The sequence below is a fragment of the Chenopodium album genome, chromosome 2, assembly GCF_948465745.1.
Source record: "Chenopodium album chromosome 2, dcCheAlbu1.1, whole genome shotgun sequence".
NCBI classification, from domain to species: domain Eukaryota; kingdom Viridiplantae; phylum Streptophyta; class Magnoliopsida; order Caryophyllales; family Amaranthaceae; genus Chenopodium; species Chenopodium album.
In genome coordinates, this window is record NC_137835.1 from 80,551,775 (window position 1) to 80,569,296 (window position 17,522).

General features: G+C 32.7%; 2 protein-coding genes and 1 pseudogene across 5 annotated transcripts; all 3 read left to right on the top strand.

The window, feature by feature from the left end:
* The first annotated feature begins 3,505 nt into the window (after positions 1 to 3,505).
* Positions 3,506 to 7,002, top strand: LOC145589433 (BURP domain protein RD22-like; annotated as a pseudogene). Its single transcript, XR_014101679.1, has 3 exons — positions 3,506 to 4,180; positions 4,324 to 4,459; positions 5,883 to 7,002. The product of XR_014101679.1 is annotated as a BURP domain protein RD22-like (transcript).
* A 681-nt stretch (positions 7,003 to 7,683) lies between these two features.
* Positions 7,684 to 16,806, top strand: LOC145589436 (putative F-box protein At3g10240). 3 transcript variants are annotated; one of them, XM_081646020.1, is made up of 2 exons: positions 7,684 to 8,887; positions 16,729 to 16,806. In XM_081646020.1, the coding sequence occupies exon 1, from the start codon at positions 7,706 to 7,708 to the stop codon at positions 8,828 to 8,830; it is 1,125 nt and encodes a 374-aa protein (XP_081502146.1). In that variant the 5' UTR covers positions 7,684 to 7,705; the 3' UTR covers positions 8,831 to 8,887; positions 16,729 to 16,806. The 3 variants fall into 3 exon arrangements, with proteins under 3 accessions (XP_081502146.1, XP_081502138.1, XP_081502129.1); XM_081646012.1 differs by lacking the exon at positions 16,729 to 16,806 and adding an exon at positions 9,769 to 10,165; XM_081646003.1 differs by lacking the exon at positions 16,729 to 16,806 and adding an exon at positions 9,772 to 10,164.
* Positions 14,897 to 16,102, top strand: LOC145577264 (putative F-box protein At5g62660). Its single transcript, XM_081634786.1, has one exon. The coding sequence runs from the start codon at positions 14,897 to 14,899 to the stop codon at positions 16,100 to 16,102; it is 1,206 nt and encodes a 401-aa protein (XP_081490912.1).
* Positions 16,807 to 17,522: the final 716 nt, after the last annotated feature.

A 17,522-nucleotide genomic window follows, 5' to 3' on the forward strand; every position in this document is an offset into this window, starting at 1 on the left:
TCATAGTCAAGATGTAGGACATCAGGAAGTGTAACAGGTGTTAGATATAATTGAACGGTAGGCTTTGGTCAGAATTAGCTGCTAGCTCTGTCATCACTCTTGTCCAACTCTGAAATCTAGGTATCTCGGAATTCCTAAGGGATTGTTGTACTACATCCGTTACGTTACAGATTATGTGCAACGATTAGATATTTTCCCTATCTGCTTTATGTCAAATCGTTGCACATAACTTATAACGCAGGTTATATTTAAGATTGATATTATTGGGAATTATTGTAGGATACACAAAATATAATAATTCATACTCCAATGGTTGTCCTTAAGAACTTGCTAGTAATTTTAATTAGTTTATAGCTATAAGCTTAATCATGGGTGCTATAATGTGTAATCAATTTGTTTGAAAAAAAAAATTGTCAAAAAGAAAATGTTTAAAGTAAATTAGTAATTAAGAATTTAAGAATTTAAGATGAAGACAATGAATTAATAAGTAGCTAGTCATTGAAATTCAAACTAATTAGAAAGATAATTAGCTTGTTATTGGAGTTGCTCTTAATATAAGACCAGTATTAACAAATTTTGTACAAAAAACGTATGCACATTCCTATATATCATAATGGGCAAGTACAAAGTATAAAATGATTCGAACACCCAACCTTTTATAAGAAAATAACCATTTAAGCCAATCATAAGTTATGTTAAAAACATAAAAATAAATGTATGTAATTGATAATGGATTACTAAACACTAGTTAATTTTTTAAAACTTGGCTTTGATTAATTAATTAAATAATTTAAATAATAATCAATTAAAGGCTATCGCGTGAAACAATTAACTTTTTTTTTTGTTCAGTGAATTTGAAAATATTAATGGGTATAAAATGGATAAAATGAAAACTCAAGGTTATTAAAGAATAACCGGCTTCACCCCCATGTAAATTGGCCGCGGTTAGCCTAATGGTGCGCAGGTCCTTAGTCGTGCCAGCGTGATTCACCGCCGGAGTTGCAGAACCCTAATATGTCAAAAGGGGTTGCCGGAAAACCAGTAATCGGAAAACCAGAGTATGTGGAAATTAGTAATCGGAAAACAAGTATTTGACACCAAAATGGCCATATAGGTCTTCGCGACTGAAATTCAGGTATACATAAAACCTAGTGATCTTTAATTGATCCCTCTAAATTTTCAAATTTACAACAGCAATTACACTTTTTCCATGTATATTTCTAACAATTGTTGAAAATTTACTGTAATTTTTTTAGTATCGGAACCTGTAATGGGTTACATTTGTTGTGGCGATTATTCTCTGAACAAAATTGCATGAATTTGTTGATTTGAAACTCTTTAATTAGAATTTAGAAAGTCATTAGTACTTTTCCCGTTAATTATTGGAGTTGTGGGATTTTCCCCTTACAATAATGAATTAACGATTTCAAGGTAGTGTTTTCCAGAATAATTATGTTTAGAGGTTATTCAATTAATGATAATATCTGAAATTTTAATAACAATGTGTTGAATTTTCCCACATTAACTTTTGAAAGACTAGGTAAATCTAAATCTAATTTTAATAACAATGTGTTGAATTTTCAAGTGTTATAACTTTTGAAAGACCTTGACATTGGTTGCGATCACCCTTGCACTAGATTCCTCTATGATGGTTCAATGTTCATTAAAAGTTACTTCGTATTATATTGACTAGCAATTCACTATAATCTTGTTTCTAGCTTGTTGATCTACTAAATATTTTAATCATGTGTCATTGCAATTTGTGCTTGCTCTTTGGTGTATGGAAGTAGTAAACTTGGTATTTTTTTCTTTAATATCATATCTACTCGATAAAGTAATAATGTTATACTCCGTATTACAGTAAAAAGTCAGCTGTGCTTGGAACTTTGGATTGGGAAGTTTTGCAAAATGGTAGGAGTTAAGCTGCATGCTAACAGAGGTGATGCTCCTTTTGGTTTCCTTTTGCCAAAGCAACAGGGGCTTTCAAAGGTTTTCAAGTTCTGTTTTAAGGCCATAAGATGGTACTATTAACAGGTATGTAACGTATTCACATTTTGATAGGTCTTGTATTATAGAACATTGCAAATTTCATTGGTCTTTGGTGAGAAATTTCTATGTATGTATTCCATGCCCCTAAACACATCCCACTACTATGACTATTTACATGGACTAGCTTCTTTGCCTGCATTTGTCCGTCATGTGGGAACCCTTGCATATTTGACACCACCTTCGGGTGCCAGGAATGTTGCTTCTGAGCGATGACCTAGAAACCCTTGCATATTTTTCATTACGCCTGGTGTGATCTAAGACAAACATATATAATAGTTTAAGTACCTGATTAATATTATACAACATCATGTTAAGCTGACAATAAACTTACTGTCTTACCCCCTTACCGGTCTCAGTTTCCTCCTCCCTCTTGGTGACAATTGCATGTTATTGAGCTAGTATTCGATCTACAGCTTCCTTAAACCTTCTTCTGTACTGTAATTTATATATATACTGACAGTAATTTAAATATCGCTCAATAAGTTGGAAGACTGCAGCAGGCTTATATAAACTCTTTCATAGCTTCTACCAAATGCTGCTGCAGATATTACATTGATAATGGGTTTCATAAGATATGGCCACTCGTTAACTCTCTGAAACAGTGAAACTCAATCAGAAACTATCATCTCTATCTCATTTATTGATCATCCTAACACAACTAAGTTATAAAAGCTGGCTCCCATATCAGTGTATGATTCAGCCTTGAAATAGAAACTCTGGTTTCATTTAATCATATTTACCATGCCTCAAGACTATATCACAGTTACATATATAGCTGTTTTATCACTTCATTAAAGACGTCAAATTGAACATGCCACGACTTTTATATTACACTTGATGTTTGTCGCAAGCTGATGACCCTTTTGCCTTTTAGGCTTCACCCTCTCCTCGTTTATAACTTTGGTTAATTGACTATATCCTATAATACTCCGTAACAATTACTCTGTATACAAGCTGGTACATAAAGTGATGGCAAACATTATATAATCTCAATCTTAAAGTGTGCATCACATAACTGTAATACAAGTAAATAAAAACTGAGGAAGTAACATGTGAAAATAGAAGGCAGAGCAAAACAAAGGTGATATATCTCATCCTATTGAACAAAGTATAGTGGAAACGTGACATAATAGAATAACGTTCTTTTCCTTTCTTTTTATGGCTTTTCTGAGATAATTTATTTTTGCTTTCTCTAAAAGAGCATAAAAAGAAAGGAAAAGAGCATTATTCTATTTATATCATGTTTCCACTATGCTTTATTTAATAAGATGAGATATATCAACCTTTTTTTTTTTTGCTTTGCCTTCTATATTCACATGTTACTTCCTCTGTTTTATTACTTGCATTACAGCTATGTGACACACACACTTTAAGATCGAGATTATATATTGTTAACGGACTAAATATCAAAATGGTACCTACTACCCCTTTTCTTATCTTGGTGTTAAAACTATTTTGATAAAATTGTTCATTTATCTTCATATGACCTCCTATAACTGTATGCATAAAGGTTATGTTGCAACTTGCAAGTAAAAGAGAAGTAGAGGAAGTATGTTTTTTATTTTACATTATATTATAATCTGTGTAGCAATGGTATGAAATTAACTTGAGATCCGGTAGTAGAAACATTTCAAATATGGTAAATTTGCAAGTATTAACCATTTATGAGCCTCAATAGCTTGGGAAATATTGAGGTTTCTGAAACATGGAGAAGCCTCATGTCCTTGAAGTTTTCGTGTTTCCTAGCTTAAGATCCTTCACTTGGTATTCTACTCCCTCTGTTTTTTATAATTTACGCATTTTTCTTTTCACGGAAACCAAAAATTGTATATAAAGTTAATTAGAAGAGAAAGTGATTAAAAAAATAATAAAAAAAAAAAAACAAAAACAAAAACAAAAAAGGAAAGTCAGTACTTAAATAAAAAATAAAAATAAAATAAAAATAAAAGGAGTATTTCACATAAGTGGATGACACATACCCCGGCCGTAATCAATCATGTTCGTATTTGTTAAAGGGTTTGACATTAGTTTATAAATACATAATCCTTCACTTATTCTCTTTATCCTTTGCAAGACAGAGTAACTTATTCAGATGGAGTTTAATGCTCTGCCAATTATAACCTTTCTATATGTAAGTTTAAAATCAATTCAAAAAAAAAAAAAAAAAAAAAAAAAAACTAATGCACTAATTTTATTTATATACAACTCCTACTATTTGCATAGGATTATAGTTTTTCCTTTATCTCATGACTAATCTTTATTTATCTTTTTCAGATTGCTGTAGTGGTTAGCAGCCAGGCAGCTCCACCACCTGAACTTTATTGGAAGAATATCTTACCAAATATTGACATGCCAAGAGCTGTTAAGAGTTCATTGCCTAAGCCTAGTATTGTTTTTTCAGTATCACAAGGTGTGTGTTTAAAACCCATGGAATGCTCTATGTTTATTTCTGTTGGTTTAATTTAATTACCTACAACTCTATGAGAATGAAGTATTAATACTAAATAACATGATTTTTCTTCAATGACTGATTTCTTCCTTTGTTGCATCAGTCAAGTTGACCATCTATCTAACGATATAAGATTTAATTATATTGATGAATGAATATATGAAGTAATTTGTCATCTAATGAATGTAAGCCATGGAATACACTGCTAGTATGCTACATTTTTTTTTTTTTTTTTTTTTTTTTTTTTTTTTTTTTTTTTTTTTTTTTTTTTAAGGTAAGGAGAATTCTCTTGCAAGTTGGGGGGAAATAAGGGATCCAACTTGTTTGAGGTGAGAATCGAACCCCTCTCACCGGAGTGGAAGGAGGGCCTCCAACCACTAGGCCAACCTTGATTCTCAAGTATGCTACGTATAATGTCATGTGTCAATTTATATTGGTATTTCAACTTCTACTTTGTACGGAGTATACTAACCTTCTTAAATAGTGATGAAAAATAAATGTAAATGGCACTACAATAGGATGAAACAAATTCTAAGAACCTAAGTAGATAGAGTAAAACAAAAGTAAAACAAATAAATGTAATGGGTCAAATATGACTTGAGATCAGACCAGTTCTAGATTCGGCTTTGGCTGACTTCTGGTCGGGTCGAGTCAGGTTATGGGTCACCATTTCCCGTGTTGATATTGGGTTGTATGTTCAGGGGCGGATCTATTAAGGTGCACACTGAGTCACGTGACTCACCAGCACAAAAAAAAAAAAAAAAAAAAAAAATCTAAGAGACCGCCTATTACAAATAGGCGGTCTCTTTGTTGCTTCTATTTGAGATTAGCCTACTGTCAGTTTTTTAAATCTCAAAGAGACCGCCTATTAAAATATCAGATAGGTGGTCTCTTTGTTGCTGCTATTACCACCACGTCATTAGAGACCTGTTATCTAGATAACAGGTCTCTTTTTGTCAGCTTAGCATAATTTTTTGCGTTGCTTTCATATTTCATTAAAGAGACCTGTTATATTTAATAACCGGTCTCTTAAGTTATCTAACAATTTTTTTTAATAATTCTTGTTTTTAAGTAAAAAATCATAAAGTTAGTTTAATGTAATAGTTTTATAGTATGTATTTTTATATCCTGTTTTTGGATTGAAATCATTTTGGTGAAATATAATTTTTTTTTATATAATTTTTGGATTGAAATAAGTGATTAATTATTAATGGTGACGCATAAGTTCGAAAATCCTGGATCCGCCACTGTGTATGTTGCTGGGTTTTGGTGGTCTCACGAATTGGATTAGTTTTGATTGCTCTAGTTATATACAGTATATTCTATACTGAATACCTATTAATACAAGTATTTGATACAAGTATGGTTGATTTTGTTGAAGCAGGCCCAAAGAAGAACCTCGGTAATGTTGGAATACATCTTGGTTTGATTCCGTTTGATTATTATTATGCAGCTTCTCCAGCCCAATTACATGATCCAATCCATACTCTTTTTTTCTTAAAAAAGGACATGAAACATGGAATTTGGATGAATTTGCAATTTACAGAAAGCACTAATACAGCCACATTTTTGCCAAGGGAAGAGGTAGAATTGCTGCCTTTTTCTTCCAATAAAATTCCGGTAATCATTCAGGAGTTTTCAATTCAACCCAACTCTGATGAAGCCAAGATTTTTGCGGAAACAATCGAAAGGTGTGAGCTTAAGGGCATCCAAGGGGAGCAGAAGTATTGCGCAACTTCTCTGGAATCCATGGTTGATTATGCAATAAAAACTCTAGGAAAGAATGCGAAGGCCATATCTACAGAAGCCAAAGTGGTCAACAAGGTTCATAAGTACATAATTAGTGCAGTGGAAAAGGTTGGTGAGAATAATGAAACTGTAGTGTGCCACAAGCAGAACTATCCATATGCTGTGTTCTATTGCCACAAGACCGCTGACACATCTGCGTACATGGTATCCCTGATGAATGTGGATGGATCAAAAGTTAGGGCAGTGGCTATATGCCTATATGCCATAAAGATACCCGCGCTTGGAACCCAAAACACCTGGCCTTCCAAGTTCTCAATGTCAAGCCTGGAAGTGTTCCTATTTGCCACTTTTTGCCTGAGGATCACATTGTTTGGATTCTTAACTACACCGTTTCTTCAAAGTTCTCCATGTAAAGCCTGGAATATTATATTTCCTGCTCGCCACATTTTACCACAGGATTAAGGATTTGAATTCCCGACTAATAAACTGCTGTATGTGTATGTGACAATAGTTTTATGTTCATGTGGTTATGTAACGCTGTACTCTTGTGTTGCACTCTTTGTATGTGCGTTGTTTGCTGTACTATAGCATACTCTACTGAGTACCGGCTGCTCTTGATGCTCATCACTGTGGGTATCAAACTCGTACCGGCTCAGAGCTTTGTAATTTAGTTTCTCACTGACTCACTCTGTAGTTCTGATTGGTATAATTATACTACAGCAAAAACAGATATGGGATAAATATAATAGGATTACCTTCCCACATTGGGAGTTTTAATTTTTTTTAGGAAATTGGCTTTTCGATGATGAATAGGTAATTTTTATTTTAACTGGATTACTTTTGATTATTTATTGGGGTTTTTTTTAAAAAAAAATGGGTTGGCCTTGTACTGGGGACGTCAAAATGGAAGAGGATCCGTCCCCGAAACGTTGCCGGAGCTCCTCCCTGCCGTCCCCAAAATAGCGGTACGGGAAACAGCTACCCTACGGCGTACCCATGCATCCTTGGTCATTGATTACATTGTCGTCACCAACCGTTATTAGATGGTTTTTAGTACAATAACGATTTAGGGTCTGTTTCGATTTACTGAAAACAACTGAATTGAATTGATCTGATTGGAGCTGAGCTGAATTGAACTGAGCTTGAATTGAAGTGAGCTTAAATGAATCGTTTATGAGAGAAGGAAATCAGGAACTGAACTGAACTAATCTGAAATTAAACTGAACAGAACAGAATAGACCCTTAAATTATTTATTCAGTCCGTCCCTAAATTATGTATTCCCTCCATCAGTTTTTTTTAACAATTTCCGTCCAAAAAAAAAAAAATCACTCCGTAACACTTTAGGATCAGGCCCATTGACACCTCAACAACGCAATGCCACAAGCCCACAGTACATTTAACAGCAAAGAGTCTCGTACAGTACAGTAGCCCTCCAATTTGCAAATCGCTCAAAATGAATGGTCGGAAAAGGCGAACACCAGTATTTAACCCCAGATCTATGGAGGGAGGTCTTGCTCAGGTCGCCCGCCAAATCCCTTTTACGATTCAGGTGTGTTTGCAAAACTTGGTGTTCTTTAATTGATTCACCTGATTTCATTTCTTTGCATCTCAAAATTTCCAAGAATAATTGGGAAAATACTTATTTATTAGCCACTGAACCTATACCCAAAACTTTTGACGATTACAATTTCACAATTCGTCGCAGTGATACATTTAGAAAAACTGGTCAATTAGTCAAGTTTACGGATTCAAAATTGTTTATCTTAAGTGATATGATTGATGGGTTGTTGTTAGTGCGTTGCTCTCTTGATTTAAATCGAAGTGAATTGAGTTTGTGGAACCCTTGTATTAGAAAATCTGTGTCACTTCCTCGTTGCCCTCTTAATTCTGGGGCAGAAATTGAGAGACATTTTTATCTAGGAGTTGATTCTTCTGGTAATCATAAGGTTGTTGGTTTTGAGCTTGGTGATTTTAAAGCTTCCGAGCTGTCAACTGCAATTGCAATTTATTCGCTTCGTGATCATTGTTGGAGGGTTAAACCCAGTTGGATTAACATTCCCAGATGTTGGTTTGAAGTAATTGAGTCACAATATGGGGTTATTTATTGCCAAGGGTCTTTGTACTGGAGACCTAAGGTTTGGTCCTGTGTAGAATATACCCATCTTCTTTCTTTTGACTTGAATGCCGAGGAATTTAGTTATCTGAAGATGCCAGATATTGGGGAAGAAATGCTCAGGTTTTATTTTCTCCTAGGTGGGTCATTGGCACTTTTGGGTATTTCCCGAGTAAGAGCTTGTGTATGGGTAATGGAAAAGAATGCTGGAAAGGAGCTGTGGCGACGATTTTCTTCTGGAGAGTCTAAATTAGATGCCTATGAATTATTTGTTGAATGCAAAGGTAATCATCATTCGCGGATGATGTATATTGAAAATTCTGGTACGTTGTTGGTACATAAAGTTAACAAATTGATGTTTTATAACATTTTGAGTCATCAAGTACAACAAAGAAAGTATTACCGATGTTCAAATCTGGTTACTTGTATGGAGAGCTTGGTATTGCACAATGGTTCAACTTCAACCTAGCTCACTGAAAGGGAAAGCAGGAGAAATGCTTGATATTGAACGATGACTGATTGACAGGTAATAATATTGTGTATTAACATATGGGTTGTTTGCTACTTGTTTTTATAGTTTTGCCGTTGATTAGCTATATCTCACGATGAATCATTGGATGTAACTATGTAAGTCATGTTACTGAAGTTTCTTATCCACTAAGAGTAATGTTTGTTGGCTTTGGAAGTATAAACAAATAAACAATAATCTTGGACTGAGAGTCATAATATCAATGCCAGTTAATCTGATAATGTGTCTGGCATGATTATATCATATAATTCCTGCAGTGCAGAATATGGGCCTGAGTAGGATGTTCCATTTAGTAAATCTGTGGAATGTGTCTGAGAACACTTTTGTGTTAGCATTGACGATGGTTGATAGTTGGTGTTGACAATTCTAGTTCTTGAATCTGAGTTTTATCTTCGTATAGGTTTAGAAACATGCACATTAGAGATAAATGAATATTTGGGATTTTGGGTGTGTTCTAGATGTTAGTGACAAGATAATTGTAGATGGGAGAATCTGAGATGCACATTCACCTTTATTGCCTCTGACAGTAGGAGTGGAGATTTGAATAAAAAAAAAATTTCGATCAGTATCTTGAAAAACTATGCAAATCTGACAATATTGTAAATGGTTAAGGTAAGCTCTACTTACCTTCAGTATCATGAAAAACTATGCAAAATCATTAAGGTTTAATCACCATGATTGGAGTGCAGAAGTATTAATGTCTTGAGCACATGAGCTAGTTTGGCCAAAGGTTGCCTTTGGCCATAGGTCCATAGCATATTTTTCGTAGTGCACATTTTTTAGTCCTCAATTGATAGGAAACGATGAGTTTCTTTCTCTTTATGCCTTGATAATGCCTTCAGTAATGCTCTGATCTGTCGTGAATTTATCCACTTCAGCAGTTTGAAGTTTCCTTCCCAGTCAAGAAGTGAAGAAACAGTACTGTGAATGCTTATCAGCAGTCCTGTAGTTAGCGGTAGGCTAGTTGCCATCCTACTTGTGTCGTTACAATTCATTCAGGCTAGTTGATTTGTTTGTGGATTAACACCTTGTTTGCGGATTAAGTGTAAGATCCTCTTTTTAGGCTGCTTAAAACAAAAATTAGACTATGTTCAATTCAAATATTGTATCGCTAAATATCTTAATTTATAAAACATGCTAATTTCATGTTGTAAAATAGTTCTATAATATGAATCTAGTGATATCTTATTTAATTTTTTTCACACTAGCAAGTACCAGAGTAGTCTATCACTCGCTTGTCCTATGTTGTAATCTTATATTCATTGATACCTCTTGTAGACTTATATCAGTTGTTAAATCTTGTTTTCAACGGTGACTTGTAATCTTTTTTAGAAATCTTCTTCACAAGTATATTTTGGAAGCATTTAGAAATTGTTTTAACTTTTAATTCGAGTATAAATGCAACATAATGAATCATGTACAACTAAGTCAGGCCCTAAATTGAGAGGAGTACAGACTACAGAGGCATTGATCCATAATCCAAAGTTAAGGTCTTGTATAGAACTATAGAATATAGTATAATGCATTGAATTCTCCAATTTTTAAGTTCTAAGTTTGTAGAAACTCTTCAAGGATATTACGTGGTTATTATCTCTTATCTTGCTAACAAAAGAAAGAACATTAATAAAAGTATTCACTAGTTGTCATAGATGGTAAAATATATGGAGATTTTGTACAAAGATTATGATCATGATAATATGCATACATCAATGTTGCGAGTCTTCCACCAGATGTAAAACTAGTTAATTAACTTTGCGATAATATACATCGATGTTACGAGTCTTCCAACCAGGTGTAAAATTAGTAATGTAATTAAGCTCGATATTACGAGTCTTTCGACCGGGTGTAAATTTAGTAAAGACGTAAAGTAATCTAGATATAATATATATTTCTGATTTACAAATTTTTTAGAAAAAAGGGGAAATGATTTACTAAAGTCACGTGAGGAAGTTGATGTGGGAAAAGTCCGGAAAACCTTGGTTAACGGTGGCATTCCGACATAGGCTAGTCTTTTACAACATTGTTTGTAATTTTACAACATTATGAAATCTATACTTATAATATTATCATGATTATATTATGAAATCTATACTTAAAATGTTATCATGATTATATTAATTGCTGATAGATGTGAAATTATTTTTATTGAACTGAAACTATTTTTGCTAAACAAGAATTATTTTTATTTATTTTTTATTATATTTCTCTTTAAGGTTATTGATTTTTATTGAACTGAAATTATTTTTGCTAAACTTAACTTATTTTTATTGAACTGAAATTTATTTTACTGAACTGAAATTATTTTTACTGAATATTTTTTTTTTTTTTAATGTGAAGTGAATAGGGCTTAAAGAAAGCAAATTACTATTTGATTATATATTTGTAGAAATTTAAGTAAAAGCCAAAAAAAGATTTCAATTAAGAAGGGCTAAATTCATAGGGTTCCAATCAAAGCATTGGAGCACAACAAATAGTAGCTTATAGAGCTCTTTACGGCCCAAAAATACAATAGTTTCATGTGAGAGAAATCAAATGTTGGCCTTCGGATCCTTTGTGCAGCACCAAACTCTCGACGTAAGTATGAGTACCGAAAGGCTTATCATGAAGCCTTTTTTCCAATCTGTTGTAATTGTTGAGTTCTAATGTCATAAGAATATAGCATTTCAGAGATTGTTAACAAAAGTGTATCACTATTACGAATATACGGAATCTCTAAATCAAAATATTTCCACCAGTATTGTAGAACATCACCGGAAGCATCTAAATCCGTACCTCCTGACGAAAGCCATAACCTCCAACACTCCTTTTGATCACAATCTTTCTCCATAACCCATATAGAGGTGCTTTCTGAACATGTACTCATCACTGCTATTTTATCTCCAAGGACGAAAATCAACCTCTCAATCATTTCTTTTCCAGCATCAGGCAATTCGACGAAACCAAATTGCTCAATTAAGATCAAAATTAAAGTAAACAGCGTGAGTCCTAGTCCAAGGCGGCGTTGTAGGTGTACTTCCAATCCAATACGTAGCCCCTTGAAAGTAAACATTCTTTAATTGAAAGAACCAACAACCAACACCAAGTGGGAAATTCGCCTTATCAATGTTTTTAATTCTCCAATGGTGATCATTGACGGAATAAACAACTACAAACACCTTACCATCAATAGTATCATCATCAAATCTGACGACCTTATAGTCATTACTAGAAGGGGCATATCCCACAAGATAGTAACCATGTTTTTGTTGAACAATTTCGTTATAAGGATTCGGGGGAAGTAGCAACGATTTTCTAATACAAGGGTTCCACAATATGTGACTATTTTTCCCCTCAAGGCAAAATATATCACTCAATAATATCAAACCACTACAACATCCAATAATACTGTGTTTTTTTTTTTGTTTTTTTTTTTTGTTTTTTTTTTTTTTTTGTTGTTGTTTGAAGCTTAGAGTTAGGTACTTGGTAAAATAATGCAATGAACTATATTGAATTTTTTTAAAACAAAATTTTATATAGACTAGGTTTACTTCTTTTTTTAAAGAAAATAAAAATTGTACAAAAGCAATCATATTATCCTTACTTCCTTAGGAAACTAATTTAATCCGTAACCTGTTTACATCCTTCTATCAAATATAAAGCTGAGCTGTCACAAATCACGTTAAAAGTTTACAAAAAAAGGTTAAATGTTATTTAAATCGATTCAATGAAATAATTCGGACAATTATAGTCTAGACAAAAATTCTAGAATCTATAACTATATACTAAAGGCGAATATGGAATGACATGTGTCATCTCCTGATAAAATACTTTCCCGCCTTTTTTTTTTCTTTCTTTTTTTGATTTTTCTTTTGGTCAAACCTCGATAATAAAAAGATATTCTTTCAATATTTAAGGTACTATATAATAGAATATTATTTTTAGCTAATGACTATATATAACCACTCTTTTTTTTTTCTCCAACTTTATTACTTTTGCTAATAAAGTCTATTTCAATTAGAGAAGAAAATATCTATAACTATATACTAAAGGCGAATCTGGAATGACATGTGTTATCTCCTGATAAAATATTTCCCCCCCTTTTTTTTTCTTTCTTTTTTTGATTTTTCTTTTGGTCAAACCTCGATAATAAAAAGATATTCTTTCAATATTTAAGGTACTATATAATAGAATATTATTTTTAGCTAATGACTATATATAACCACTCTTTTTTTTTTTTCTCCAACTTTATTACTTTTGCTAATAAAGTCTATTTCAATTAGAGAAGAAAATATTTTGCTAACATATAAAAATATATATTCTTTACTTTTGTACTCTTCCTATTAATAATACCGTGTGTCAACATTTTGTGCAAAAATAATTTCAACTAAGAAATTTATAGTACATCACTGTAATATATGGACAATCTTAACTAATCATTTAAAAAAATATAATTTGTGGTGAATACAATTTTTTCTTCCCTACTTCAACATAATAATGTTAATAATAACCTATAAAAAAAGTAATTAAACAAAATTTATTATATTAATAAAAATTTACATATACTACTCATATGTTATGTAAAAATCCCTAACAACTCGATCAATAACTTTAAATTAAAAGAAAAACATTATTAATTATCACGAAATAAATATAAAATCAAATGATTTTGCATAAACATCTATAACTATATACTAAAGGCGAATCAGGAATGACACGTGTCATCTCCTGATAAAATATTTTCCCGTCTTTTTTTTTCTTTTTTTGATTTTTCTTTTGGTCAAACCTCAATAATAATAAGATATTCTTTCCATATTTAAGGTATTATATAATAGAATATTATTTTTAGCTAATGACTATATATAATCACTCTTTTTTTTTCTCCAACTTTATTACTTTTGCCAATAAAGTCTATTTCAATTAGAGAAGAAAATATTTTGCTAATATATAAAAATATATATTCTTTACTTTTGTACTCTTCCTATTAATAATACCGTGTGTCAACATTTTGTGCAAAAATAATTTCAACTAAGAAATTTATAGTACATCAATGTAATATATGGACAATCTTAACTAATCATTTAAAAAATAATAATTTGTGGTGAATACAATTTTCCTTCCCTACTTCAACATAATAATGTTAATAATTACCTATAAAAAAAGTAATTAAACAAAATTTATTATATTAGTAAAAATTTACTATACTACTCATATGTTATGTAAAAATCCCTAACAACTCGATCAATAACTCTAAATTAAAAGAAAAACATTATTAATTATCAGGAAATAAATATAAAGTCAAATGATTTTGCATAAACATGAAACATTGTGTCGAACAAAGTATGTTAACAAAATTAGGACGAATGGTATATCTATGTATGTGTGTATGTATCGTTTGGGTACTAATATAAAGTTTTTATTTTTTATACGGCGTAGTATAAAACCTCATAGTCCATAAATTTATTTCATTTCATTTTATTTGTTAAGTCTTTTGCATCAATAATCTTGACATCTTTGACATGAGTATATATTAAAATTATAGCTATTTTGTTTCCTCAAGAAATATACTTGGGAATTCTTTTTTTAGTACATATATAATTTACAATAAATTTTAGTAAAACCGTGCATGGCACGGGACTTAAGCTACTTAATTATTAAAGAAAAAACCATCATACGAAGTATTCTTTTCATAGCAACTACTCCTATTGATTTATTTATTTATAACTGATCTTAACCTTCCATATAAAAAATTCACCAAAAATAAAGACAGGCAAAAAAAAAAATTTGAATTGAAGATTTAGATGAAAAAAGATAAAAACAAATAAGGATTAATAATCTAGCATTAGGATAAGTAAAGTATTTATGTAAATTAGTCGTATATGGTTGTCAGACATGTGCCTATATAAATACTTATATAGGTCTCTCTAGGAGTCTTTCTTGTAACGAATTGTAAAGTTTATTATACTTTATAAATACAATATAATTACAATTTACAAAAGCTTAGCAGTTTATTTTTGTAGGAAGTTTAATATGGGGTGCAAAAGGATGAGGATGTCGGACGACCAATTAATTGCCAGAGAAAATCACATACCAGCGGACTTACTAAAGGAAGAAATATTGCCAAAGCTACCGGTGAAAACCCTACTAAGATTTAGGTGTGTTTGTAAGCTATGGTGCTCTATAATCGATTCCCAAGATTTTAGGATACATCCTAAAATTCGTAAAAGCCCTCATCTACTCTACATTAATTCGAAAGACCACAGTTGGACCGGTCAAAATATATTTACTCTTCAAAGCATCGATACATTTAAGAAAGTAGATAATCTTTGTAAAACATATGGAACATATGAATTTCATGAAACCTGTAATGGGTTAATCTTAATGTCTCAGAAGTTGTTTCAAGACAAGAGTTTATTGAGAATATGGAACCCTTGTATTCGAAAGTCCTTGGTACTTCCCTCGTGTCCTTTGAGTTCCTACCCATATCATCCATTGACATATATGCTAGGATATCCTTCTTCTAACGATGAAGACAATAATTTTAAGGTGGCTGCCTTTGAATGTCATGAAGGAACTAATGTTTCGATTGCAATTTATTCATCTCGAGGTCATAGCTGGAGCTCTGCAATAAAGAGGAATGATGTCCTCTTCCCACCATCTCTAAACAATCGTGTATTCTATCAAGGGGCTTGGTACTGGATTACCAAGACTCATCTCGTCTCCTTTGATTTTGATTCCGTGGATTTTAGCTATGTGGGTTTGCCGGTGGATGTCATGGAAGGAAAAATCACTAGGTTTATTTTCCTTGTTTGTGAGAAATTAGCGGTTTTGAGTGTGTCTTCTAAGAGTTTTTGTGTATGGGTTATGGATATGGATAGCAACAACAAGTCGTCGTGGAGGCCATGGCTTTCAAGAGACTCAACTATTATTGAGGATTTATCATCTCGAATTCACAGTTTGTGTTCAAGGATTTTCTATAATGAACGGGACAGAGATACATTTATCTTTCGGACCAGGAAGAAAGTGTTTTCTTACTCAATTTCTACCCGGAAAGTAAGAATGTTGAGATCATTCTATAGCTATAGTAATGTAGTAACTCTAGATGCTTATGCAGAGAGCTTGGTGTTGTACGAAGGAAACGACGGTCAGAATTTGACATCATCATATCCTGCCCATGACAAGAAGGTTGTGGCCTGGCCAACTATGAAAGATCATTGGAAAGATTTATGGATGTGAACTACACAAATATTTCCACTTTCATTAGAATTTATGATGTATTCAAATGTTTTGGGATAGTAATTTTATAGATTATATGTTTTGACATCCTACTTATGTCGTTACTATCCATTCAGGCTAGCTGATTTGTTTGTACTGTGGATTTACTGTAAGATCCTCTTTGTAGGTCGCTTAAAACAAAATTTAGACTATGTTCAATTCAGCTTATTTAAGCAAATATTGTATCGCTAAATATCTTAGTTTATAAAATATGCTAATTTCATGTTTGGAAAATAGTTCTATAAAATAAATTTAGTGATATCTCATTATATATTTTTCATATTAGCAAGCACCAGAGTAGTCTGTCAGTCTCTTGTCCTGTGTTGTAATCGTGAAGACTTATATCAGTTGTTAATTCTTGTTTTCCCAAACTTAGTACTGATTCTAAAACTACAAAGAATTACTTTAGTCTATATATATCCTCTAATGTCTAGACCCAATTGTTTCTGAAAAACGATGTGTAGTTGACTAGTTGATGTACCTTGATTCAGAGAGCTGCAGATAACAATATAATCCATGATCAAGTTTCTTCCATTGTTCGTTATTTTTACTCCACATTCATTAATACATATGCATTTTCTCTATAGTAACAGTTTTAAATGAGCATCATTGGATTAAGGACTTAAGGTATGAGTCTATGAACTACAATGATTAGTGGGAGCAGGAACTGTTGGAAGTTCTTGATATAATGCTAGAGTGTTAGGGAAAAATAAGAGAGAGAGAGAGAAAAACAATGGAAGGGGAAAAGTCCCACATTGATTGGGGAGGAAGGTTTTTCCTTGTTTTTATAATGTAGTGCTTTAGCACTACTTAGTTGAGTAAGTTGGAGGTGTGTGTTACTCCACACACACACGCGCGCGCGCGCGCCGAGCCGGGTCGGGCCTCGGGTCTTGGGGAATGCGCGGGCGTGGGTCCTTGTTATCTTTTTGGAGAAATTTTATTTCCTTTTTCTTGTTAACAGAATATTCCAAGTATCCGTTTTTGACTGTTGGGATTTTCTGACTGTTGTGGGAATTAATCAGCCATTAATCCCTTGATTTTAGCTGATTAATTCACTCCCTTGTTTCTTGCCTCGTTTGTTGACTGACTAGATTAATCTGGTCATCTTCTTGGCCAGGTTCTTCCCACCTTTTATGCTTCCCGTTTTTCCTCTTCACCCTATAAATATTCGGTGGTTTTCTCAGCCAAAACAGAACACACAATCAGTCTTCTCTCTTCTATAAAATTATTTAAACACATGTTCTTCCTGTTCTGTTTTCTGGGCAAGTATTCTGAGTTCCAGTCGGGTTTGTGAGTGCACATAAACTCCGGCGCCGTGCTTATCCTGGAGGGCGACCGCAATTGTCTACTGCACCGGGAGGTAGCGCGGAATCGTCTTTTA